Source organism: Entelurus aequoreus, linkage group LG09, assembly GCF_033978785.1.
Source record: "Entelurus aequoreus isolate RoL-2023_Sb linkage group LG09, RoL_Eaeq_v1.1, whole genome shotgun sequence".
Lineage (NCBI taxonomy): Eukaryota > Metazoa > Chordata > Actinopteri > Syngnathiformes > Syngnathidae > Entelurus > Entelurus aequoreus.
Window position 1 is genome coordinate 9,676,319 of NC_084739.1, and position 27,666 is coordinate 9,703,984.

At 37.4% G+C, this 27,666-nt stretch overlaps 2 protein-coding genes across 3 annotated transcripts in view; both read right to left on the bottom strand.

Annotated features, from left to right (window-relative positions):
• The window catches only part of LOC133657087 (disks large homolog 5-like), a 189,846-nt gene extending 170,504 nt beyond the window's left edge, over positions 1-19,342 (bottom strand). Inside the window, exon 1 of the mRNA XM_062058008.1 lies at positions 12,571-19,342. Within this exon, the coding sequence (XP_061913992.1) occupies positions 12,571-12,883 (313 nt within the window). The 5' untranslated portion in view covers positions 12,884-19,342. The remainder of the gene's footprint in view (positions 1-12,570) is intronic.
• A 185-nt stretch (positions 19,343-19,527) lies between these two features.
• LOC133657089 (annexin A11-like) overlaps positions 19,528-27,666 on the bottom strand; it is a 45,075-nt gene continuing 36,936 nt past the window's right edge. Inside the window, exons 12-15 of one of the 2 annotated variants that reach the window (XM_062058011.1) lie at positions 26,063-26,158; positions 20,354-20,412; positions 20,129-20,251; positions 19,528-20,051 (exon numbers count right to left, since the gene is read on the bottom strand). In XM_062058011.1, coding sequence (XP_061913995.1) covers positions 19,992-20,051; positions 20,129-20,251; positions 20,354-20,412; positions 26,063-26,158 — 338 coding nt within the window. In that variant the 3' untranslated portion in view covers positions 19,528-19,991. The remainder of the gene's footprint in view (positions 20,052-20,128; positions 20,252-20,353; positions 20,413-26,062; positions 26,159-27,666) is intronic. The other variant, XM_062058012.1, reaches the window with a different exon arrangement.

The following is a 27,666-nucleotide window of genomic DNA, read 5'->3' on the forward strand; positions in this document are numbered from 1 at the left end:
TAACATTGAGGCGCCTGCATCTGTATTGGAATGGCAAATAGCGCGTGACAGTGCGTGCATGCAGGGCTCAGCTGGCAAAGATGGCCCAGAATGACAACAGACAGGCGTCATGCGAGCACGACGAGCTGAGAGCAGGTTGCTATCAGCGAGACTCATCGCACAACTCATTTACTCGCCCGAAAAAGCTTCCCGTTCCTATATGCAAGTATGCATTGTGCCCTGGAGCGTGCTGGGCAAAAGGCTTGTCCTCGCACTCTCGCTGGCTTTCTCGAGTGCACTTAAAACGTGGTAATCGCATCAACCCGAATCACTACACTAAAGATAATGGGAATAACGTGGAGAAGAAACACGAGTGGAGTAAAAACAGAGGCGGCCAACAGCAAAGGGTCTGTGAAGGCGTGATAAAAGCGTGTCTTACATCGACAGTTTACTCCAGCAAGTGAGGAAAACCGGGCCTAATCCTCTGTTGAATAACTTACAGGCCCAGAAACACTCTCTCCTTGTACAGGGCAGGTCTATGCTGCACTAAAGTACATTGTTGTACCCTTGGGCTTACACTGCGTCGTCCCTGGGGTGGAAGTTAGTACTTTTTAAACCGCTCACTGACCTGACAGTTTAGCAACATGCCAAGCTAACCTTAGATGTAGTTAGCTTGAGGTCATATTAGCCCTGATTACTGTAAATTGTACAAACCCCAAAACCAGTGAAGTTGGCACTTTGTGTAATTAAAAACAGAATACAATGATTTGCAAATCCTTTTCAACCTATATTCAATTGAATAGACTGCAAAGACAAGATACTTAACGTTCGCACTGGAAAACGTTATTTTTTTGCAAATATTAGCGCATTTGGAATTTGATGCCTGCAACATGTTTCAAAAAAGCTGGCACAGGTGGCAAAAAAGACTGAGAAAGTTGAGGAATGCTCATCAAACACTTATTTGGAACATCCCACAGGTGAACAGGCTAATTGGGGACAGGTGGGTGCCATGATGGGGTATAAAAGCAGCTTCCATGAAATGCTCAGTCATTCACAAACAAGGATGGGGCGAGGGTCACCACTTTGTCAACAAATGCGTGAGCAAATTGTCCAACAGTTTAAGAACAACATTTCTCAACCAGCTATTGCAAGGAATTTAGGGATTTCACCATCTACGGTCCGTAATATCATCAAAAGGTTCAGAGAATCTGGAGAAATCACTGCATGCAACATTGAATGCCCGTGACCTTGGATCCCTCAGGCATGGGTAACTTACACATCTGTGAAGGCACCATTAATGCTGAAAGGTACATACAGGTTTTGGACTAACATATGTTGCCATACAAGCAACGTAATCATGGACGCCCCTGCTTATTTCAGCAAGACAATGCCAAGCCACATTCTGCACGTGTTACAACAGCGTGGCTTTGTGGTAAAAGAGTGCGGGTACTAGACTGGCCTGCCTGTAGTCCAGACCGGTCTCCCATTGAAAATGTGTGGCGCATTATGAAGCCTAAATACCACAACGGAGACCCCGGACTGTTTAACAACTTAAGCTGTACATCAAGCAAGAATGGGAAATAATTCCACCTGAAAAGCTTCAAAAATTGGTCTCCTCAGTTCCCAAACGTTTACGGAGTGTTGTTAAAAGGAAAGGCCATGTAACACAGTGGTAAAAATGCCCCTGTGACAACTTTCTTGCAATGTGTTGCTACCATTAAAATCTAAGTTAATGATTTTCTTAGTTTGAACATTAAATATCTTGTCTTTACAGTCTATTCAATTGAATATAAATACTACTTTCGGCTCTTATATCCCCGAGTTTGTAAACAACAACAAAAACGACAATAAATTGATTTGGGGATAATAAAAAATATCGATCTAATCACTGTTGTATTTAACGTATACTAATTGTGGAGGGGGGTGTGGCCTGCGGACCTGCAGCGAAGCAGGGTGTGCCAGGACCGGCTTCGAGATCAGCGACAGCTGCGTAGACGGCCCACCTGGGCCTGCTTATCTAATCACCTGTCGCTCTATTAAAAGGCGGGAAGGAGAAGAGAGTTTGAGTTGGAGAATGAGAGAAAGCGAGAGCGATATTGACACGCACTAAGGACAATTGCTGAAAAGCACAACAGAGACTTTATTGTTAAATAAAACAGTGTCTAAAACCCTGAAAAGGAGCGGTGATGTCTGTACTTGGTGGTCCCAAGAACCCGGAGGAGCGATACCTCCACACTAATACTATACTTTGTATCGTTACTGTCGATATTTGTATCGAGCCGCCCACCCTTGTTCACATTCAGGAGCTCTCGCTGAGCGGTTAGCTGTGCTTTTTTGTGTCCTCCTACGGCGTGTAGTGTACTCGTTCACTGGTGATAATATTATTTGTAAGAAACAGTTTATTTGCCGCCACGGAGGCGAAGATGAGTGATTTAAAAGCTGCACTGTGGAGAAACATTAGATTCCGGCTCGCGAGCAAGGATGCTACGTTGCCTTGAGGACGCCTTTGTTCGCCTGTCGCTTTCAAATTTGCTTGACACGGCTAGAAAGTGTCATCAACATGTAATATCACGATAGTGAATACAAAGGGGACATATTATGATTTTTATATACTTCCTTGTAGCTGACCAAACATTTAATGGTGGTTCTTTAGTCAGAATGTTGCATAATTATGTGTTACAGACTGTTTGAAACAATTTCTGACCGTCTCTTCAGGAAGTGTTGTTTTGTGAGTCTTACTTACGTGCCTCCACTTCGACTGCGTCTTCTCCCCATCATCCATGTTGTATAAGTTAGAACTATACGCTCCTTCAAGTTAGAAATGGCAACAGCGGAAGATGTACGTGCAGCCAGTCTGCCCCACAACAAAAGGATAGCCAAAAAGGAGCTTATCGACTACAGCGTGGACTACATTGGCAAACTCACGCAAAGCACTATGGGTAAATGTATACCATATATGGAGATATCCGCTGACGTCACAATCGGGGGGGGAAAAAAATCACAAACGACATGTGTGAATGTTGTCTGTCTATCTGTGTTGGCCCTGCGATGAGGTGGCTACTTGTCCAGGGTGTACCCACGCCTTCCGCCCGAATGCAGTCGGGATAGGCTCCAGCACACCCGCCACCCCGAGAGAGCATAGGACACTCCCGAATTTCAGTGCCCATCCCGAAAATCTCCCGGGGCAACCATTCTCCCGAATTTCTCCCGATTTCCACCCGGACAACAATATTGGGGGCGTGCCTTGAAGGCACTGCCTTCAGCGTCCTCTACAACCTGTCGTCACGCCCGCTTTTCCTCCTTCCAACAGCATGCCGGCCAAGTCACATAATATATGCGGCTTTTACACACACATAAGTGAATGCAAGGCATACTTGATCAACAGCCATACAGGTCACACTGAGGGTGTCCGTATAAACAACTTTAACACTGTTACAAATATGCGCCACACTGTGAACCCACACCAAAACATTTCGGGAGAACATGCGCACCGTAACACAACATAAACACAACAAAACAAATACCCAGAACCCCTTGCAGAACTAACTCTTCCGGGACGCCACAATATACACCCCCACTTATATATATATATATATATATATATATATATATATATATATATATATATATATATATATATATATATATATATATATATATATATATATATATATATATATATATATATATATATATATATATATATCCCTCTGTTTTCCTCTTTCTATGCCCTCCTGCTCCGGCCCGGCTGCACCAAATGATAATATAAATGCATTTAATAAAGTCAAATACAAATAAGGCAACAAGAGAAGTCTCCTACACTTCTCTTTTGTAAAGTAAATCTGAACAGCCGATATGGGCATCTACATCAACTATATGATTTGCCGGAGAAGCTGGACAGTACAAAAAAAAATAAAAAAATAATAATAATAATAATCTACGGAAATTACCGAAGACGTTCGGAGCGGAACATTCAAATTGGCTGACTGAATTTGTGGCATTTTGTGAGGTTTTAGACTGTATTTCCACATACTTTGCAGATTGTATGTACAATCGGATACAATAAAACACAATTAAGCGAATAGTCAACTTGTTTTTCCACTCTACTGGTACTTCAAAGCTCTATTTATTTATTTATTGTCTGCAAAATGTATTTCGTATATGGTCTATATCGCGCAACCCTGCTGATGACCAGTTGACAAATACGACAGGAGACTGAGGGCAGTAAGAAAATGCAACGCTCCAGCATAGTGGAGACTGAGGAGTATAACACTGCATCACCTTGGTAGTGTAAGCCAACTCCAGCATTTATTTCAAGCATGTCTCGCTATGCATCTTCAATATGCGACCCGAAATGGACACTTCAGACTGCTGACCGAGTACAGGAAATACTACTAAGAGCCTGTAGATACCATGCAGTGAAAAAGGTGCATTAGAAGCACCCTTTTGGTTAAAACAAAAAGGTACGAAAAGCCACATTAGGTCCTCAAAATGACCCATTTTACATGATATTATTGAACTCCGTGCGACAGCTCTATAATCTGCCTGCAGGAACGCCACATCTTCCCGAGCATGCCCTCCAATCAAGGCGCTGGCACAGGGAGAGCATTGGCAGCTGCTTAAAAATGAACAGTATTTCAGGATCAGCGTTAATCTGCAGCGGCAACAATCAATACAAGAGGTATTACGGCTTCAAGGAGGATTGGCTGTAGTGGACCTAAATGTTCCAAATAAAGCTTCCGGCTTTGCCAGAAACAGATGCAGTAAGGGCCGAGTGTACAGCCTTGTACCTCAATCTCCTGCTTACTATTCGGGTCTCAGTCAATTTTGTTTTTTGCACTTGAGCACAATGACAAATGTACTGGATTAAATTCTGGACTCCGCCAGCTCATTCCAGTGACCACTACTTCTCATGGACATAACACTAGAAGTAAACCTTTATTAAGAGGGAACAATGGTCATCTAAAGTGTACAAGCTTTAGTACAGCCTGGTGATCTAGAATGAGATTGATAGCTCTATAAAAGAATCACATTTTTTAAACATTTTTAAAAAGCGTTTTAAGATAGATTTATTGCGACGTTATGCTTAGTATATTTAGCACACCCCTTATGGTTGAGTCTCATAATTTTGGTCTTGACCTCTGTGTGTATGATGAGATTATCGCAGATATTTAAGATGCAAACTTTTAATCAAATTTCAATAATAGGATATTGAGACTTGATTTGGTGGATTTCAAGATTCCTTTTTTATTTATAAATGAAATTGTAAATGGGTATTTGGTGGTTAGTCACGTCCGTTGTGTCCTTGGGCAAGACACTTCACCCTTGCTCCTGATGGCTGCTGGTTAGCGCCTTGCATGGCAGCTCCCGCCATCAGTGTGTGAATGTGTGTGTGAATGGGTGAATGTGGAAATACTGTCAAAGCGCTTTGAGTACCTTGAAGGTAGAAAAGCGCTATACAAGTATAACCCATTTACCATTTAGATCAGGGGTCACCAACGCGGTGCCCGCGGGCACCAGGTAGCCCGTAAGGACCAGATGAGTAGCCCGCTGGCCTGTTCTAAAAATAGCTCAAATAGTAGCACTTACCAGTAAGCTGCCTCTATTTTTTAAATTGTATTTATTTACTAGCAAGCTGGTCTCGCTTTGATCAACATTTTTAATTCTAAGAGAGACAAAACTCAAATAGAATTTGAAAATCCAAGAAAATATTTTAAAGACTTGGTCTTCACTAACTGACAAAGAAACAGATAACAGATTTGGTGTCAAGTTCAAAGTGTGACATGATTTATTAAAAAATTTGAGAGTTGACTTTTGTATTTTACATTATTATTTGTACAAACATGGTGCAAAGTAATTCATGATTTGTTAAAAAATGTTAGTGGCTAGCTAGTTAAAATGGGATATTGTGATTTCACAAGACTGTCTTAGAAGTGATCATTTGAAAATGTTCAATTTGAAAAATGTGCACTTAGAGAAAATATAAAAATAAAGTGTTGCATATTGATATTTATCTGTTTCTATATATATGTATTGTGAGAAATCATTAAGATGATCAGTGTTTCCACAAAGATAAATATCATTAATTATTAATAATAACATATAGTTAAAGGTAAATTGAGCAAATTGGCTATTTCTGGCAATTTATTTAAGTGTGTATCAAACTGGTAGCCCTTCGCATTAATCATACCCAAGAAGTAGCTCTTGCTTTCAAAAAGGTTGGTGACCCCTGATTTAGATTCTAGGGCTGCAACAACTAATCGATTAAATCGATTATAAAACTAGTTGGCGATTAATTTAGTCATCGACTCGTTGGATATATGCTATGCGCATGCGTAGAGGCTCCTTTTTTTTTTAATAAACCTTTATTTATAACCTGCAACATTTACAAACAGCTGAGAAACAATAATCAAAATCAGTATGGTACCAGTATGCTGTTTTTTTTCCAATAAAATACTGGAAAGAATAGAAATTTAGTTTGCCTCTTTTATCCGATTATTAATCGATTAATCGAAGTAATAATCGACAGATTAATCGATTATCAAATTAGTTGTTAGTTGCAGCCCTAGTAAATTCTGAAATGTATTGTATTGCAGTGGTCCCCAACCACCGAGCCGATTGGTACCGGGCCGCGCAAGAAATTTAAAAAAAAAAAAAAAAAAATTTTTTTTTTTTTTTTTAAATTAAATCAACATAAAAAACACAATATATATCAATATAGATCAATACAGTCTGCAGGGATACAGTCTGTAAGCACACATGATTGTATTTCTTTATGAAAAAAAAAAAGAAAAAGGAAAAAAGAAAAAGAAAAAAAAAAAAATAAATCCCCGGTCCGTGGGACAAATTTTCAAGCGTTGACCGGTCCCCAGCTACAAAAAGGTTGGGGACCACTGTTGTATTGTATACTATATGATGATGTGTATTTTAACTGTGGGTTCCTATCCATAAGCTGTATGCTTCTAAAAATGACCTTTTTGCAGAACGAACTCTGATATCAACAAAAGAAACAATAATGAAATACAAAACTATGTCTGTAAATAAATAAACAAACTTGGATCACGTCAGGACGCCATGCTGTAGGTTTGCAAGCAGGCTGCACACACACACACTCACACACACACACACACACGCCCTATGCATGCGTGAGGGTTGCTGTGGTACAGTGGTACGCCTGTCGTCATGGAAACAAGTCGGCCGACCTAATGCGCCGTGACCGAAGCACGCCACCGACGGCACACTTGATGCTGATGTCGGCGAACTGATGGCCGTCTCCTTTAGATTACATCAGAGAGAGGACGTTTATAGGAAGGGCCGGTCAAGGCTTGTGTGTGGTATTAAAAACAGTCATGATTATGCAGCGAGATAAAATAAACAGATCTCGGATAGGTAGGATACATAGATTATGCCAGTGTTTTTCAACCACTGTGCTGCGGCACACGTGAAATACAGTCTGGTGTGCCGTGGGAGATTATGTCATTTCACCTAGCTGGGTTAAAAGTATTTTTTGCAAACCAGTAATTATAATCCGCAAATAATGTGCCGTTGTTGAGTGTCTGTGCTGTCTAGAGCTCGGCAGAGTAACCGGGTAATACTCAGGAGGTGACAGAAGGTAGCTAATTGCTTTGTAGATGTCGGGAACGACGACGACGGTTTGTCGTGATCCCAATACGCAGACGACAGCGGGAGGCAGCGTGCAGGTAAAGCAAGCTAAGAACAGGCATTGAAACTTAGGGAAGGCTATGCAAAACGAAAGTAAAAACTGAACTGGCTGCAAAGTAAACAAAAACAGAATGCTGGACGACAGCAAAGACTTGCAGCGTGTGGAGCAGAGGCAGCGTCCGCAAAGTCCATCCGAACATGACATGACAATCAACAATGTCCCCACAAAGAAGGATAGCGTCCGCACGACTTAAATATTCTTGATGGCTAAAACAAAGCAGGTGCGGGAAATTAGCGCACATGAAACTGCTACAGGAAAATACACAAGAAAAAGCTACCAAAATAGGAGCGGAAGACAAGAACTAAAACACTACACACAGGAAAACAGCAAAAAAAACTCCAAATATGTCAGGGCGTGATGTGACAGGTGGTGACAGTACACCTACTTTGAGAAAAGAGCTATAGTGATGCATGCTTGGTTATAGTTTGAATTCATATCCAACCATTGAACGACTTTTTAATTGTCAATATCGGCTGCTGAGTTTCATTTTTTTATGTTTTCTGCTGGTGGTGTGCCTCGGGATTTTTTCAATGAAAACTATGTGCCTTGACTCAGAAAAGGTTGAAAAACACTGCTTTAGATCAGTGTTTTTCAACCTTTTTTGAGCCACGGCGCATTTTTTTGCATTAAAAAAATCTGGAGGCACACCACCAGCAAAAAACATAAAAAAAATGAAACTCAGTAGACAACAAAAAGTTGTTGGATATGAATTTAAAGCATAACCAAGCATGCATCACTATAGCTCTTGTCTCAAAGTAGGTGTACTGTCACCACCTGTCACATCACACCCTGACTTATTTGGAGTTTTTTGCTGTTCTCCTGTGTGTAGTGTTTTAGTTCTTGTCTTGCACTCCTATTTTAGTGGCTGTTTCTCTTTTTTTGGTATTTTCCTGTAGCAGTTTCATGTCTTCCTTTGAGCGCTATTCCCTGCACCTGCTTTGTTTTAACAATCAAGAATATTTAAGTTGTCGCTATCTTTTTTTGCGTGGACATTGTTGTCATGTCATGTACGGATGTACTCTGTGGACGCGTGCCCGCTCCACACGCTGTAAGTCTTTGCTGTTGTCCAGCATTCTGTTTTTGTTTACTTTGTAGCCAGTTCAGTTTTGCATAGCCTTCCCTAAACTTGAATGTCTTTTCTTAGGGGCACACACCTTTTGTTTATTATTGGCTTAAAAATTAGATACCTTTTTACCTGCACGCCGCCTCCCGCTGTAGGTTGCATATTGTGATCACGACGAACCACGTTCCTGACATCTACAGAGCATTTAGCTACCTGCTGCCACCTACTGATATGGAAGAGTATTACACGGTTACCCTGCCGAGCTCTAGACAGCACACACACTCAACCACGGCACATCTGCGGATTAAAACTACCGGTTTGCAAAAAAATATTTTTAACCCAATGATGAAATTGAAATTACATAATCTCCCATGGCACACCAGACTGTATCTCACGGCACAGTGGTTGACAAACACTGCTTTAGCTCTTGTCTCAAAGTAGGTCTACTGTCACATCACGCCGTGCCTTTTTTTTTGAGTTTTTTGCTGTTTTCCTGTGTGTAGTGTTTTAGTTCTTGTCTTGCGCTCCTATTTTGGTGGCTTTTTCTCTTTATTTGGTATTTTCCTGTAGCAGTTTCATGTTTTCCTTGACCGATATTCCCCACATCTACCGTATTTTTCAGAGTATAAGTCGCACCGGCCGAAAATGCATAATAAAGAAGGAAAAAAACATATATAAGTTGCACTGGAGTATAAGTCGCATTTTTGGGGGGGGACATTTATTTGATAAAAGCCAACACCAAGAATAGACATTTGAAAGGCAATTTAAAATAAATAAAGAATAGTGAACAACAGGCTGAATAAGTGTACGTTATATGAGGCATAAATAACCAACTGAGAACGTGCCTGGTATGTTAACGTAACATATTATGGTAAGAGTCATTCAAATAACTATAACATATAGAACATGCTATACGTTTACCAAACAATCTGTCACTCCTAATCGCTAAATCCCATGAAATCTTATACGTCTAGTCTCTTACGTGAATGAGCTAAATAATATTATTTGATATTTTTTGGTAATGTGTTAATAATTTCACACATAAGTCGCTCCTGAGTATAAGTCGCACCCCCGGCCAAACTATGAAAAACACTGCGACTTATAGTCCGAAAAATACGGTACTTTGTTTTAGCAATCAAGAATATTTCAGTTGTTTTTATCCTTCTTTGTGGGGACCATGTTGATTGTCATGTCATGTTCGGATGTACTTTGTGGACGCCGCCTTTGCTCCACAGTAAGTCTTTGCGGTCGTCCAGCATTCTGTTTTTGTTTACTTTGTAGCCAGTTAGGTTTTAGTTTTGTTCTGCGTAGCCTTCCCTAAGCTTCAAGGCCTTTTGTTTATTTTTGGTTTAAGCATTAGATACGACCACAAACCCTCGTCGTCACACACGACGTGTTCCCGACATCTACAAAGCAATCAGCTACCGGCTGCCTCCTACTGATATGGAAGAGTATTACACGGTTACTCTGCCGAGCTCTAGACAGCACACACACAACAATGGCACATCTGCGTATTAAAGTTACTGGTTCACAAAAAAATATTTTTAACCCAATTAGGTGAAATTACATAATGTCCCACGACACACCAGACTGTATCTCACGGCACAGTGGTTGACAAACACTGCTATAGCTCTTGTCTCAAAGTAGGTGTACTGTCACGCCGTGACTTATTTCGAGTTTTTTGCTGTTTTCCTGTGTGTAGTGATATAGTTCTTGTCTTGCGCTCCTATTTTGTTGGCGTTTTCCTGTAGCAGTTTCGTGTCTTCCTTAAACGCTATTACCCGCACATGCTTTGTTTTAGCAATCAAGAATGTTCGGATGTACTTTGTGGACGCCGTCTTTGCTCCACAGCAAGTCTTTGCTGTCGTCCAGCATTGTTTTTGTTTACTTTGTAACCAGTTAGGTTTTAGTTTCGCTCTGCATAGCCTTCCCTAAGTTTCAATGCCTTTTCTTAGGGGCACTCGCCTTTTGTTTATTTTTGGTGTAACTTAGACTTAGACTTCCTTTTTATTGTCATTCAAATATGAACTTTACAGTACAGATAAGAACGACATTTCGTTGCATTAGCTCATTGTAGTGCAGGATAAAAGCAATAAGGTGCAGATATACACTACCGTTCAAAAGTTTGGGGTCACATAGAAATGTCCTTATTTTTGAAGGAAAAGCACTGTACTTTTCAATGAAGATAACTTTAAACTAGTCTTAACTTTAAAGAAATACACTCTATACACTGCTAATGTGGTAAATGACTACCGTATTTCCTTGAATAGCCGCAGGGGCGCTAATTAATTTAAAACCTCTTCTCACTCCTGCGTTTACCAAAAGCATGCGGGATTGGCAAGCATGCGTTAATTATTTTAAAACCTCTTCTCACTCCGGCGCTTACCTTATCATGAAAAGCACATTTAATAAAAAAAAAAACGTTATTATGGTCGCAGCTCCTATAGAAGTCTTCCTTATCTTTCTTCAGTTTTAAAAGTCTCTCTGTCTCGATGGAGATCTTCCTTTAAGTATTACCTCCTGCTTCGATTGAAAGTCCAGTTTAGAAAACTTTTTTATTTTAGATATGTAATCCTCCATGGTAAAAGTGCAAGCAAACAATGGCTCCTCACTCTTGCTGCTTGTTGTCTTCTTCTGCAGTACCAGCAGTCGCAAGAAGGATCACTAGCGCCCTCTACCACCAGGAGGCGGAAGTAATTTAATGACTCATATTTGACCCAGCGGAAGTGCCAAGCATGCGCTAATTATTTTGCGAAACGAGTTTGACCCGGCTGTAATTCTAGGCAGGCGAATACTATATTCCCGGCGGCAATTCAAGGAAATACGGTATTCTAGCTGCAAATGTCTGGTTTTTGGTGCAATATCTACATAGGTGTATAGAGGCCCATTTCCAGCAACTATCACTCCAGTGTTCTAATGGTACAATGTGTTTGCTCATTGGCTCAGAAGGCTAATTGATGATTAGAATACCCTTGTGCAATCATGTTCACACATCTGAAAACAGTTTAGCTCGCTACAGAAGCCACAAAACTGACCTTCCTTTGAGCAGATTGAGTTTCTGGAGCATCACATTTGTGGGGTCAATTAAACGCTCAAAATGGCCAGAAAAAGAGAACTTTCCTCTGAAACTCGACAGTCTATTCTTGTTCTTAGAAATGAAGATTTATTCCACAAAATTGTTTGGGTGACCCCAAACTTTTGAACGGTAGTGTAAATAAATAAATAAATAGGTTACTGTACAGATAAATATATTGCACTTTTTCATAGGCATCCACGTTTATGGATGTATGTTATATTGTCTTTTTTTATTCCAGAGTTAATCCATTTTGGGGGGAGTTGAGGGGATAATTATGATGCGTTCAAGAGCCTAATGATTAAGCATTAGATACGGAGATAAACCCTCGTCATCACACAAGACGTGTTCCCGACATCTACAAAGCAATTAGCTACCGGCTGCCACCTACTGACATGGTAGAGTATTACACGGTTAACATTACACACTCAACGGCACATAATTACCGGTTTGCAAAAAAATATTTTTAACCCAATTAGGTGAAATTACATAATCTCTCACGGTACACAGTGGTTGAAAAATACTGAGGTCGTCCATCCATTTGCTACCGCTTGTCCTTTCTAGGGTCGCGGGGGGTGCTGGAGCCTATCTCAGCTGCATTCGGGCGGAAGGCGGGGTACACCCTGGACAAGTCGCCACCTCATCGCAGGGCCAACACAGATAGGTAGTGCATTATGATGGTCACAGGTCACAACAAGGGGGTCCTAAAGGCTTGATTGAGTACTCCCTTACCGGTGTTGTGGTCCACAGGACCCCCGCCGTTGCTGCTGCTGCTGCAGAAGAGGGCGGCGTGCAGGTCAGGGTACGCCTTCTCCAGGGCCACGCACAGGTCCAGGAAATGGTCGCTCTCCTTGTTCACCAGCATCTTCAGCAGGAGCTCCACTTTCTCCGCGCTGGACGAGCAGTTCTGGTCCAGCTCGAAGCGGTCGAGCTGGCTCAAGGCACCGGAAACGATGAGCAGCTCGATGACGCGGTCGGCGTCCGTGATGGACTCCAGCAAGTTCTGGTGGCACCGGTCGAGCAACTCTTTGTGCTTTGGCTCCATTCCTGCTCCTATGGCTCTCGCCTTAGCTCGGCGCGGCTAGCGCCGAATACCCGAAGCGAAATTAAAAGTGCCGAGAGCTTATGGAAGTGAACTTACTATCGCGGCCGGCAGCAGAAGTTCCCCGGATGCACCGCGGCAAAGGGAGGTGAATGTTTATGGCGAAAAAGGCACAAGGAGCCATATTTGTTGCTAAACAGCAATACATTGTCCCATCTTTTTTGTTTTTTTCACCTCGTTTTCCGCCTCCCTTCCGAGCGAGCGTCGGCCCGACACATTTCCCCCTCCTATCGTGTAGCGTCTAGCGAGCCGGGAGGCGACTCTGCTGCCGGGGAAAAGTCCTGGAACTCCGCCGCCGAGCCTCTTGTTACACTGTATCCTCCGCCATGTCTGGGCAGCTCAGCAGCTGCTGTCCGCTGTCAATCAACGCACCGTCGAATGACCGTATATGGACATGCGGGGCGGGGCAAAGGGTGAAACCACGCCCGTTTCTTCAATGGACGCGAGTATGACGTCACGTTACGCCGAAAAGAAAAAAAAAAGACTTATTTAAAATAGTAACGGTATGATTTTAGTTTATTGCTGAACAAGGGGAAAATGTACAACCTATATAGTTAATTTACACTGAAGTTCTACAAAAAAAAAAGGAATTTACTGTTAATTTTACCACAAAAGAAGCAATTAAATATATAATAAGGCTATTATTATAATCATTTTGCAATTACAGGTGAGCAGTCCAGTCACAACATAGATGCTGTTTTTAAAAAAAAAAATAATAGTTATACTTTAGTATTTTCTATTTTATTTATTTTATTATTACTACTCTTATTTTCTCAATATTATATTTTCATTGTTCATATTTTATTTGTAATTATATTTTACAATATGATTTATAAAAATATTTAGATGGTGTTCATTTTGTTTACTTCTCTTAATTTTCTCAATGTTATATTTCCATAAACTCAATGTATTGTTCATATTTTATTTTTAATAATTATTTTACAATATGATTTATACTATTTTTTTTAGATGTTCATTTTACTCTTTCACCAGTGTGGATGCCTTAAAAGTGGCGTTTTTTTTCTCAATGCCAAGTTCCAGCCATGTATTTATTTTATTTATTGCTATTATTACTACTCTTATTTTCTCAATGTTATATTTCTATCAACTCGATGTATTGTTCATATTTTATTTTTAATTATATTTTACAATATGATTTATACTATTTTTTTTAGATGGTGTTAATTTTAGTTTTCCTTCAGTGTGGATGCCTTAAAAGTGGCATTTTTTTTCTCAGTGCCAAGTTCCAGCCATGTATTTATTTTATTTATTGCTATTATTACTATTATTTTCTCAGTTATATTTTCATTAACTCAATGTATTGATCATATTTTATTTTTAATTATATTTTTACAATAGGATTTATACTATTTTTTTTACATAGTGTTAATTTTTTGTTTTTTTTCCCTCAGTGCCAAGTTCCAGCCATGTATTTATTGCTATTATTACTATTATTTTCTCAGTTATATTTTCATTAACTCAATGTATTGATCATATTTTATTTTTAATTATATTTTACAATAGGATTTATACTATTTTTTTACATAGTGTTGATTACTTTATGTTTTTTTCCTCAGTACCAATTTCCAGCCATGTATTTATTTTATTTATTGCTATTATTATTATTATTTTCTCAGTTATATTTTTATTAACTCAATGTATTGATAATATTTAATTTTTAATTATATTTAACGATATGATTTATACTATTTTTTAGATGGTGTTAATTTTAGTTTTTCACCAGCGTAGACGCCCCAAAAGTGGCATTTTTTTTTCTCAATGCCAAGTTCCAGCCATGTATTTTCTATTTTATTTTTTGCTATTATTACTACTCTTATTTTCTCAATGTTATATTTCTATTAACTCAATGTATTGTTCATATTTTATTTTTAATAAATATTTTAAAATATGATTTATACTTTTTTTTTTTTTACATAGTGTTGATATTTTTGTTTTGTTTTTCCTCAGTGCCAAGTTCCAGCCATGTATTTATTTTATTTATTGCTATTATTACTATTATTTTCTCAGTTATATTTTCCTTAACTCAATGTATTGATCATATTTTATTTTTAATTATATTTTACAATATGATTTATACTATTTTTTAGATGGTGTTAATTTTAGTTAAAAGTGGCATTTTTTTTCTCAATGCAACGTTCCAGTCATGTATTTTCTATTTTATTTATTGCTATTATTACTACTCTTATTTTCTCAATGTTATATTTCTATCAACTCAAGCTATTGTTCATATTTTATTTTTAATTATATTTTACAATATGATTTATACTATTTTTTTAGATGGTGTTAATTTTAGTTTTCCTTCAGTGTGGATGCCTTAAAGTGGCATTTTTTTCCTCAGTGCCAAGTTCCAGCCATGTATTTATTTTATTTATTGCTATTATTACTATTATTTTCTCAGCTATATTTTCATTAACTCAATGTATTGATCATATTTTATTTTTAATTATATTTTACAATAGGATTTATACTTTTTTTTTTACAAAGTTAATTTTTTATTTTTTTCCCTCAGTGCCAAGTTCCAGCCATGTATTTATTTTATTTATTGCTATTATTTTCTCAGTTATATTTTCATTAACTCAATGTATTGATCATATTTAATTTTTAATTAAATTTTACGATAGGATTTATACTATTTTTTAGATGGTGTTAATTTTAGTTTTTCACCAGCATAGACGCCCCAAAAGTGGCATTTTTTTTTCTCAATGCCAAGTTGCAGCCATGTATTTTCTATTTTATTTTTTGCTATTATTACTACTCTTATTTTCTCAATGTTATATTTCTATTAACTCAATGTATTGTTCATATTTTATTTTTAATAAATATTTTAAAATATGATTTATACTTTTTTTTTTTTTTTTTTTTTACATAGTGTTAATATTTTTGTTTTGTTTTTCCTCAGGGCCAAGTTCCAGCCATGTATTTATTTTATTTATTGCTATTATTACTATTATTTTCTCAGTTATATTTTCCTTAACTCAATGTATTGATCATATTTTATTTTTAAATATATTTTACGATATGATTTATACTATTTTTTAGATGGTGTTAATTTTAGTTTTTCACCAGCATAGACGCCCTAAAAGTGGCATTTTTTTTCTCAATGCAAAGTTCCAGTCATGTATTTTCTATTTTATTTATTGCTATTATTACTACTCTTATATTCTCAATTTTATATTTCTATCAACTCGATGTATTGTTCATATTTTATTTGTAATTATATTTTACAATATGATTTATACTATTTTTTTTAGATGGTATTAATTTTAGTTTTCCTTCAGCGTGTATGCCTTAAAAGTGGCATTTTTTTTCTCTCAGTGCAAAATTCCAGCCATGTATTTATTTTATTTATTGCTATTATTAGTATTATTTTCTGTAATATTTTCATTAACTCAATGTATTGATCGTATTTTATTTCTAATTATATTTTACAATATGATTTATGCCATTTTTTAGATGGTGTTAATTTTAGTTTTTCACCAGTGCGGACGCCCCAAAAGTGGCATTTTTTTTCTCAATGCCAAGTTCCAGCCATGTATTTTCTATTTTATTTATTGCTATTATTACTACTGTTATTTTCTCAATGTTGTATTTCCATTAGCTCAATGTATTGTTCATATTTTATTTTTAATTATATTTTACAATATGATTTATAAACATTTTTTTAGATGGTGTTAATTTTAGTTTTTCTCCAAGTAGCGTTTTTTTCTCAGTGCGAAGTTCCAGCCATGTTGTTTGTTATTGTCAATAATGTATGTTTTAATTTCCTTTTTTTGTGTAAACCACTTTGTGTTTTCCACTTGCTTGTGCTATACAAAGTTAGATTTGATTTAATGGTAGTTTAAGTTTTTTCTGCAGTTAATATGATATTTGCATGCATATTTCTTTATGGTGTTTGACTGTGTTCACGACATTAAACATTGTATATGAAATATACAAAGATTACATAATGTTGCTGTAGCCACAGGCTGCATTCATCTCCATTCAAGCTGCAACTGTGTTTTTCCCTCCATCATGTGTGTGCAGGGGTTTTTTTTTTTTTCCCCCAGATATTTATTCATGCAAATGTTGACGAATGATATTAGCATTTGCCAAATACAACGTGAACGGCTACAGTCCTGCTTCCAGTCTGCAGCGGGAATAAAGATTGCTGGCGTAGAAGCCGGCAGGCGTCTGCGGGGCGAACCTCTCGCCAAAGTGCTGACCTTATTCATGCATGCACTGAATCTCATTGTGACATCTACGATTCCCCCGCCGCCACCCTCCAGTCTGCCATGTTGGCAGCACAGCTTGTGCAGAAGTGCTCTCCCTTCCAATGAAAAATGAATAAAGATTCATTCACATCAAAAAAACAAAAAAAGGCAGACAGATTGGGCGCTTTCTGAGGACATGCTCACTACACTACAGCGTAACATAGTTTATTATGCATTTAGAGAACCGTGGGTGGTGCTTCTTGTCCGTGTGATGATTTACTGGGAGCTCGTTAGGAGGATTTGTTCATCACACAGCTCTGGTGATAAATCATTATTTTGTATTTTAACGAGTGATTATTTTCTTTAAGGACATTGATAATGATTTTTTTTTTTTTTTTAACATGCAAATTCATTACTTTCACCTGCAATGTGAGGGTAATAGCAGAGACATCAATTTAAACAACTATTTTTTTCAAACTAAAGGTAAATTACACTACCCTCAGTTAAGGACATTGACAATGTTATATTTTTTTTTAACATGCAAAGTCATTACATTTACCTGCAATGTGAGAGTAAGAGCAGGGACATCAATTTAAACGACTATTTTTTTTAAACTAAAACTAAATTACACTAGCCTCAGTTAAATACCTGCAATAGATAAGAGGCTGCATGTCATCATAATGAAGTGAAAACTAGATGATTGCCTTGTAACTGATGGGGTTGTCTTTATCTTAATTACATTTATGAAAAATATAATCCCAACATCAAAGTTATTCATTCAAATTCATCTAAAAAAAAAAATTGACCAAAAGCCGCTTTAATTCACCCCTCCTCCACCTAGTTATTGATTGCGGTGCAGTGAGCACACAGGACTAAAAGCGTGTTCAATAGCAATTAAAGTGAAGCTAACAGGGCTCTGTTATGTGAGAATATCAGCAGATTGTGAGAGGATGTACACTAAGACAGGAGCCAAATGCCCTCCCTCATGTAATCACTACTTGTGGCAAGCATTGCTGAGTATGAGTTAAGGTTTGACTGCCCTCTGCTGGCTACAAAAAAATAAAGAGTTTATAGCAGGGTTTTTCATAGTTTTGATGCCTTCAGTGACAATCTACAACAGGGGTCACCAACGCGGTGCCCGCGGGCACCAGGTAGCCCGTAAGGACCAGATGAGTAGCCCGCAGGCCTGTTCTAAAAATAGCTCAAATAGCAGCACTTACCAGTGAGCTGCCTCTATTTTTTTAAATTGTATTTATTTACTAGCAAGCTGGTCTCGCTTTGCCTGACATTTTTAAATCTAAGAGAGACAAAACTCTAATAGAATTTGAAAATCCAAGAAAATATTTTAAAGACTTGGTCTTCACTTGTTTAAATAAATTCATACATTTTTTTTACTTTGCTTCTTATAACTTTTAGAAAGACAATTTTAGAGGAAAAATACAACTTTAAAAATGATTTTAGGATTTTTAAACACATATACCTTTTTACCTTTTAAATTCCTTCTTCTTATTTCCTGACAATTTAAATCAATGTTCAAGTAATTTTTTTTATTTTTATTGTAAAGAATAATAAATCAATTTTAATTTAATTCTTCATTTTAGCTTCTATTTTTTCGACGAAGAATATTTGTGAAATATATACATAAAAATTTCTGGCAAATCTAGAAAATCTGTAGAATTAAATTTAAATCTTATTTCAAAGTCTTTTGAATTGCTTTTAAAATTTTTGTTCTGGAAAATCTAGAAGAAATAATGATTTGTCTTGGTTAGAAATATAGCTTGGTCCAATTTGTTATATATTCTATAAAGTGTAGATTGGATTTTAACCTATTTAAAACATGTCATCAAAATTCTAAAATTAATCTTAATCAGGAAAAATTACTAATGATGTTCCATAAATTATTTTTTTTAATTTTTTCAAAAAGATTCAAATTAGCTAGTTTTCGTCTTCTTTTTTTCGGTTGAATTTTGAATTTTAAAGAGTCGAAATTGATGATAAACTATGTTTCAAAATGTAATTGTCATTTTTTTCATGTTTTCTCCTCTTTTAAACCGTTCAATTAAGTGTAAATATCATTAATTATTAATAATAACATAGAGTTAAAGGTAAATTGAGCAAATTGGCTATTTCCGGCAATTTATTGAAGTGTGTATCAAACTGGTAGCCCTTCGCATTAATCAGTACCCAAGAAGTAGCTCTTGGTTTCAACAAGGTTGGTGACCCCTGCTCTACAATGTAAATAGTCACGAAAATAAAGAAAACGCATTGAATGTGTGTCCAAACTTTTGGCCTGTACTGTACAAGTGCAAATGATGTGTGGGGGGAAAAAAGGGAAAATGTGTCGATTTTCAGGGTTTTTATTCTCCGAGACGGGTGAAATGTAAAATTCAAGGACAGACGACTGAAATAGGGTCTTTTTGAGTTTGACTGCGTGGAATACAATTCACAGGACCTGGCACGAAAATGACATAAAGGACATTTTTTAACGAAGAATACATGGTGTGCTTCAAGTTGTGGCACTAGGCATTTTTAATTCAGCGTTCCTGAACATTATTATTGATACATGAAGCGGATATTAAATATCTGATCATACAATATCATTTTTAAAAATATAAAGCTTTTTTTCTTTAAATGTACTTGAACTCTTTATATATACCGTAAACATATAAAGTAACAAAGTAATATGTAAAAAATATAAACGCTTTGTGTGCAGGTTGTATTTCGGCAAACAGCATGTGGGCGATACGGGACTACTTTGCACAGGCATGCGGCTTGTGTATATGGTGCATACACAATATAAAAGCACGTTGCTATTGAAGGCGTTACGTAATGTGATTGTTTCAGTCACTACCCCCACACAGCTTCAGCAGGAGCTTCTTGTAGTCTCCCGAGGTGTCGCCCTGTTGGGACGTAAACACACACCTGAAACCCACAGTGGTCGGCTATTTAAATGTGCGATGACAACATTGAGACTTACGGAGATGTCGGTGTACAGCGACTTGCCGTAGTTCTTCACGTAATGTTGGCGGATATCCAGCATGTCCACCTCGGAGCGGGACACCATGATTCGGATCAGAGTAGAGTCTTTGGTGCCAGCTCCCTAAGCGCACACACACACACACACACACACACACACAGTGTAATATTCCCTAAAACATATATTATGTGTATGTTTATCAACATTCCCTCGCAGGAGTCTCACCTTCATGGCCTTGTAAAGTCTCTCGGCAAAATAAGCAGTTGTGTTCTTAATACATTTCACTGCAAAACAGAATATATGGAGCTTTTTAACTGCATGATAAAACGAACATAAATGTCTTGTTAAAGAATACTGGAACAAGGAAAAAAAGAAACATGCAACATGCACTACTTTATAAAAATGATAGTGGATTCTACAAGACCTCCAAACCAGTGACGTTGTGTAAATGGCAAAAAAAAAACAGAATACAATGATTTGCTAATTATTTTCAACCTATATTCAATAGAATAGACTGCAAAGACAAGGTAATTAACGTTCAAACTGGTAAACTTAAGCTATTTTGTGCAAATATTAGCTCATTTGGAATTTGATGCCTGCAACGTGTTTCAAAAAAAGCTGGCACAAGTGGCAAAAAAGACTGAGAAGGTTGAGGAATGCTCATCAAACACTTATTTGGAACATCCCACAGGGGAAAAGTAGGGATGTCCGATAATATCGGCCGATAAATGCGTTAAAATGTAATATCGGAAATTATCTGTATCGTTTTTTTTATTATCTGTATCGTTTTTTTTTATTAAATCCACATAAAAAACACAAGATACACTTACAATTAGTGCACCAACCCAAAAAACCTCCCTCCCCCCATTTCTTTCTGTTATCAATATTCTGCTTCCTACATTATATATCAATATATATCAATACAGTCTGCAAGGGATACAGTCCGTAAGCACACATGATTGTGCGTGCTGCTGGTCCACTAATAGTACTAACCTTTAACAGTTAATTTTACTCATTTTCATTAATTACTAGTTTCTATGTAACTGTTTTTATATTGTTTTACTTTCTTTTTTATTCGAGAAAATGTTTTTAATTTAGTTATCTTATTTTATTTTATTTTTTAAAAAGTACCTTATCTTCACCATACATGGTTGTCCAAATTAGGCATAATAATGTGTTAATTCCACGACTGCATATATCGGTTGATATCGGTATCGGTAATTAAAGAGTTGGACAATATCGGAATATCGGATATCGGCAAAAAGCCATTATCGGACATCCCTAGTGAAAAGGATAATTGGGAACAGGTGGGTGCCATGATTGGGTATGAAAACAGCTCCATTCACAAACAAGGATGGGGCGAGGGTGAACAAATGCGTGAGCAACAGTTTAAGAACAACATTTCTCAACGAGCAAGGAATTCGGGGATTTCACCATCTACGGTCCGTAATATCATCAAAAAGTTCAGAGAATCTGGAGAAATCACTGCACGTAACATTGAATGCTTCGATCCCTCAGGCGGTACTGCATCAAAAACCGACATCAGTCTGTAAGGGATATCACCACATGGGCTCAGGAACACTTCAGAAAACCACTGTCAGTAACCTAAGTTTGTCGCTACATCTGTAAGTGCAAGTTAAAACTCTACTATGCAAAACGAAAGCCGTTTATCAACAACACCCAGAAACGCCGCCGGCTTCGCTGGGCCCCGAGCTCATCTAAGATGGACTGATGCAAAGTGGGAAAGTGTTCTGTGGTCTGACGAGTCCACGTTTTTAATTGTTTTTGGATACTGTGGACGTCGTGTCCTCCGGACCAAAAGAGGAAAAGAACCATCTATTCTAGGCGCAAAGTGTAAAAGCCAGCATGTGTGATGGTATGGGGGTGTATTAGTGCCCAAGACATGGGTAACTTACACATCTGTGAAGGCACCATTAATGCTGAAAGGTACATACAGCTTTTGGAGCAACATATGTGACCCGTGCTGGCAAAATGAGTCGGAATTCGCACAGGCTAATTTTGAGCTACAGGCAAATAAGTGAAAAAAATGTATCTTGGTTGAAATTGAGATTTTCACAAAAATGAGTCCATAAAGCCACAATCTAGCGATCCCAATCATCGAAATAGCAAGAAAACATCTTAAATCACCTTTATTTGAAGGTTTTGTACGAGGTATGTCTTCAGAAATTAGTCCTTTGTGTTAAAATTCCTTGAGAAAATCCAGTGTTTTCAACGCTCACTGGCGGAAATAAGGGGGAATCCCCCTAGCCATATTTGGTATTCATTGTGACGCCAAGTTTACCTACTTTCTAAAAATGAGCATGGAATTCCCGATGACGCCACTCTGAACCAATATAATTTGAGTTTTTAAACCTGTCCCGATGTAAACAAATGCGGCTTGTTGCTAAGCGGTCGCTGTGAGGCGTACCCTCATTGGTTGAATCACCCCACGCGGTGCATTGTGGTATCATGGCAGCGCCCTGATGAAAAACAACACAGTAATTCGAGCGGAATATTTGGTGAAAAAAGGTGATTTTCGAACATTTAATTATTATTTTTGTGGATAAGTTAGACTGTTTTACATTCCGTAATGGATTTAGAAGGCGGAGAGGGTACACAGGCGGTTGCAAGTGTGCTAAATTCACTGCAGTCGGCGAATCTTCTTAGTGCTGCTAGTCAGGAATATTACGGACAGCTGACCAGCTGACAAACTGACCAGTGAACAAAAAAACTGTGACATAACAGTGTTGACATTTTTGTACGTAACCGTTTTCAATAGAGTTGAATATATATTTTTCCTTTAGACATGGGATTTGACTTTAATTGTACCAATTTTGGTGTTGCTACAAGGACTTTTAAGGTATGGTTGCTATGGAGTTTTGTTTTGGAACATTCTGTTCTGGAACAATAAACTTTAAGCTGGTTTTTCTCAAAACGGACCCTCAAACTTGGTCGACTTCAATCGGATGTAACTCGGTCATTTTCTGTCCGATTCCAACAAACCATATATCATTTTGAAGGTCTTTAGATGGAAAATGTGTAAATAACAATAACTCCGTTTTTAAAATTTCCTCATTGTGACTCATTTTGCCAGCACAGGTCACATATGTTGCCATCCAAGCAACGTCTTTTCCATGGACGCCCCTGCTTATTTCAGCAAGACAATGCCAAGACACATTCTGCACATGTTACAACAGCGTGGCTTCGTAGTGAAAGAGTGCGGGTACTAGACTGGCCTGCCTGTAGTCCAGACATGTCTTCCATTGAAAATGTGTGGCACATTATGAAGCATAAAATACCACAACGGAGACTGTTGAACAACTTAAGCTGCACATCAAGCAAGAATGGGAAAGAAATCCACCTGAAAAGCTTCAAAAATGTGTCTCCTCTGTTCCCAAACGTTTACGGAGTGTTGTTAAAAGGAAAGGCCATGTAACACAGTGGTAAAAATGACCCTGTGCCAACTTTTTTGCAATGTGTTGCTACCATTAAATTCTGAATTACTGATTATTTGCAAAAATAAAAATAAATACGTTTCTCAGTTGGAACATTAAATATCTTGTCTTTGCAGTCTATTCAATTGGATATAAGTTGAAAAGGATTTGCAAATCATTGTATTCTGTTTTTATTTACCATTTACACAACGTGCCAACTTCACTGGTTTTGGGTTTTGTTATTAGGCGTCACGCCGATATAAATGAAACACATTTGGCTGGCGATATAGGGATTCTAATGCGATATTCATATCCTGATAATGCATTTAATGACATATTCTAGCTGTGTCCCACAAATTTGACAGCGAAAAGCGAACAAACACATCCTCAACGCAACGTAGCATTCTCGCTAGTGGCTAATGTATTTTTCTAAATTACCAATCCTCACCTCCATGGCGGCAAATAATGTAAGTTTCTTGCAAGTACCATTATCACTGGAGGATGAGGAAGAGCGAAACATACTATTCTACACACAGTAGGAGGATATTGCTTTTAAATGTGAACAAGTGTGGGCGGATCGATACAAATATCGACAGTACTGATACCATCAGTCAATACATACATGATTATTATTACAAAATGGTTTTTGGTCGTTTTTGTTATTGTTTGCAAACTCTGGAAATAGTCTATAATAGATAATGCATTTGTTTGATTGTTTTGCACAATTAACTTAATTAAACATGCTGTGTATGACAAAAGAAAATAAGGAAATAGTTAAAATATTTGAAATATATTATTTAATAGGGATGTCCAATAATGGCTTTTTGCCGATATCCGATATCCCGATATTGTCCAACTCTTTAATTACCGATACCGATATCAACCGATACCGATATCAACCGATATATACAGTCGTGGAATTAACACATTATTATGTCTAATTTGGACAACCAGGTATGGTGAAGATAAGGTACTTTTAAAAAAAAATTATAAAATAAAATAAGATAAATAAATTAAAAACATTTTCTTGAATAAAAAAGAAAGTAAAACCATATAAAAACAGTTACATAGAAACTAGTAATTAATGAAAATGAGTAACATTAACTGTTAAAGGTTAGTAGTGAAGTGAAGTGAAGTGAATTATATTTATATAGCGCTTTTCTCTAGTGACTCAAAGCGCTTTACATAGTGAAACCCAATATCTAAGTTACATTTAAACCAGAGTGGGTGGCACTGGGAGCAGGTGGGTAAAGTGTCTTGCCCAAGGACACAACAGCAGTGACTAGGATGGCGGAAGCGGGGATCGAACCTGCAACCCTCAAGTTGCTGGCACGGCCACTCTACCAACCGAGCTATACTGCCCCAGTATAGCTCGGTTGGTTACTTATTACTGGCTCGGTATAGCCAGTAATAGTACTATTAGTGGACCAGCAGCACGCACAATCATGTGTGCTTACGGACTGTATCCCTTGCAGACTGTATTGATATATATTGATATATAATGTAGGAAGCAGAATATTAATAACAGAAAGAAACAACCCTTTTGTGTGAATGAGGAGGGAGGTTTTTTGGGTTGGTGCATTAATTGTAAGTGTATCTTGTGTTTTATATGTTGATTTAATTTAAAAAAAAAAAAAAAAAAAAAAAAAAATGATACCGATAATAAAAAACCGATACCGATAATTTCCGATATTACATTTTAACGCATTTATCGGTTCTGCCTTTTTGTCTGAATATGATTGTGTTCAAAAATGTTTTTCTCTCGATGAGCTTCAAGCACACCTGCGAAGTGGAAACCATTTCAGGTTTTGGCTGTCAAAGAACCTCTTGAAGCTCAAGATCAGAGCAAAGGGTGGCTATTTTGAAGAAACTAGAATATAAAACATGTTTTCAGTTATTTCACCTTTTTTTTTTTGTTAAGTCCATAACTCCACGTGTGTTCATAGTTTTGATGCCTTCAGAGACAATCTACAATGTAAATAGTCATGAAAATAAAGAAAACTCATTGAATGAGAAGGTGTGTCCAAACTTTTGGCCTGTACTGTACATATATTGTCATCGCAATGTTCTACAATATGTATCGCAATATAGATTTTAGGCCAGATTTCCTATCCCTAAATCTAAGGCGAAGGACACGGTAGGAATCATGCACCAACAGCTATCTGCACCTCAATTCCTTCAACCCAAAACATTTTATATAAATATATATATCAATGCATACTGTATAACAAAATGGGAGGAAAGAGGTAAACACTGCAATGCACACATAAATCACAATGAAAACTGAAGTGAGACATCTAAATGCAGGTTACAGTACCATAACCCTGGTGGTGGCAACAACAAAAGAAAAAAAATACAGGGCGTTAATCATAGTGAAAATATTTCACAGGTGAATGTTGTGTCTAAAATGCGCTCCACTAAACACGTCATTAAGTGGTTTGTAAAGTCCTAAAATGATGGGTGTGGTGTTTTGCTAGTGGGTGTTTTCTTCTTTTCTTACCCACTGCCAACATGCCACTCTCCAGGTCTCCTGACATCTCCCTGCTGATGCTCTTCTCAATATCTCTGCCACACATCTTCTGGTACTCAATAAAAACTGCAAAAAAAAAAGATCAAACTCATTCAGAAGAGGTCCTTGGTCTACTTATAAGCTTTGCACCTATGGTGTTGATCAGGCCTGGGCAATTATTTTGACTCGGGGGCCACATTTAGAGGAAAAAAAAAGTGTCTGGGTGCCGGCATATCTATTTTTAGGAACACTAATAATGTCTGATTAAATGCTAAAAACGTTATGACAGACCGCCTTAAAAAACGTAATGGAATTTTACATTTTTCTATGAAGGATAAAACACTGAATATTGACAAAATATGAATGTCACACCCCCTTTCGATCGACACATTGTACAATCAAGTGAAACGCAACAAAAATGCAACAAACAGCGAAATATGAACGCGAAGGGTACAAAATAAACCCACCTACAATCTGATATATCTGATACATCACTAAGCTTTAGAACTTTGTTGTGAAAGTCTCCTTCCGCGTCTGTGGAAACGCTTCCCGCCCACACTACTTGGTGCCTCGTCTGAGCTGCTGTGACGTAGATGACCATGGTAACTAATTAGATGACCATAGTAACTAATTAGATTACCATAGTAACTGGTATATCATCCAAAAGCGCAGATTCAAACCATTGAAATAGTTTGTATAGTTGAAGACTTAGAAAACATGACTGCACATCATAATGGCAGCTACGCTTTCCATCCTAAAGATCTAAAAAAATTATTTGGGAATGTCCGGCGGGCCAGATTGAAAAGCTTAACGGGCCGCATGTGCCTTGATTTGCCCAGGTCTGGTGTTGATGTAAGTCAGAGTTTGATTTAACACCTAAAATAACTCACAGAACACATAAATGACATAAAATGCAGTAAAAAAAAAGATTACCGTAAATCTATCAAAATAAAAAATAAAAAGACATTTCTTTGTTTCTTCCTCCCGGAGGATTTTACGACGTCTACATTCACCACACTGCCATCGGAAGAGTTTCTCCCCCACATTATGAAAGTTTAAGTAAGCTAAAAAAGAACAAGAGTGATGTTGTGGGTGCCTATCTACTTCTCTTTTTCCATGGTAATAATAATTATCGGGAGTTTAGTTAGTTTAGTTTATTATTTCTTCGGTCAATGGTCAACAAAATAAACAAACAGTTTTACATAAACAAACAGATGCACATTCATAAACAAACATTCATAAATTTAAAAAAAATAAATGTTACAGACCGAAAGGGTTTAGGCTGAAGTTGAACACTTATTGCACCTAACCCTATAAACAAAGCCAAGTACGAGATGAGCTTCCAAAAAAATATGAAATTTCCTTTTCACAACATATTATAAATAAACATTGTACATAACATAAATACTGTTCAATTATATACACAGTAAAGGCATGTGAAATATCCTTGTACACATGTTAAAGGCCTACTGAAATGATTTTTTAAAATTTAAACGGGGATAACAGATCCATTCTATGTGTCATACTTTTATCATTTCGCGATATTGCCATATTTTTGCTGAAAGGATTTAGTAGAGAACATCGACGATAAAGTT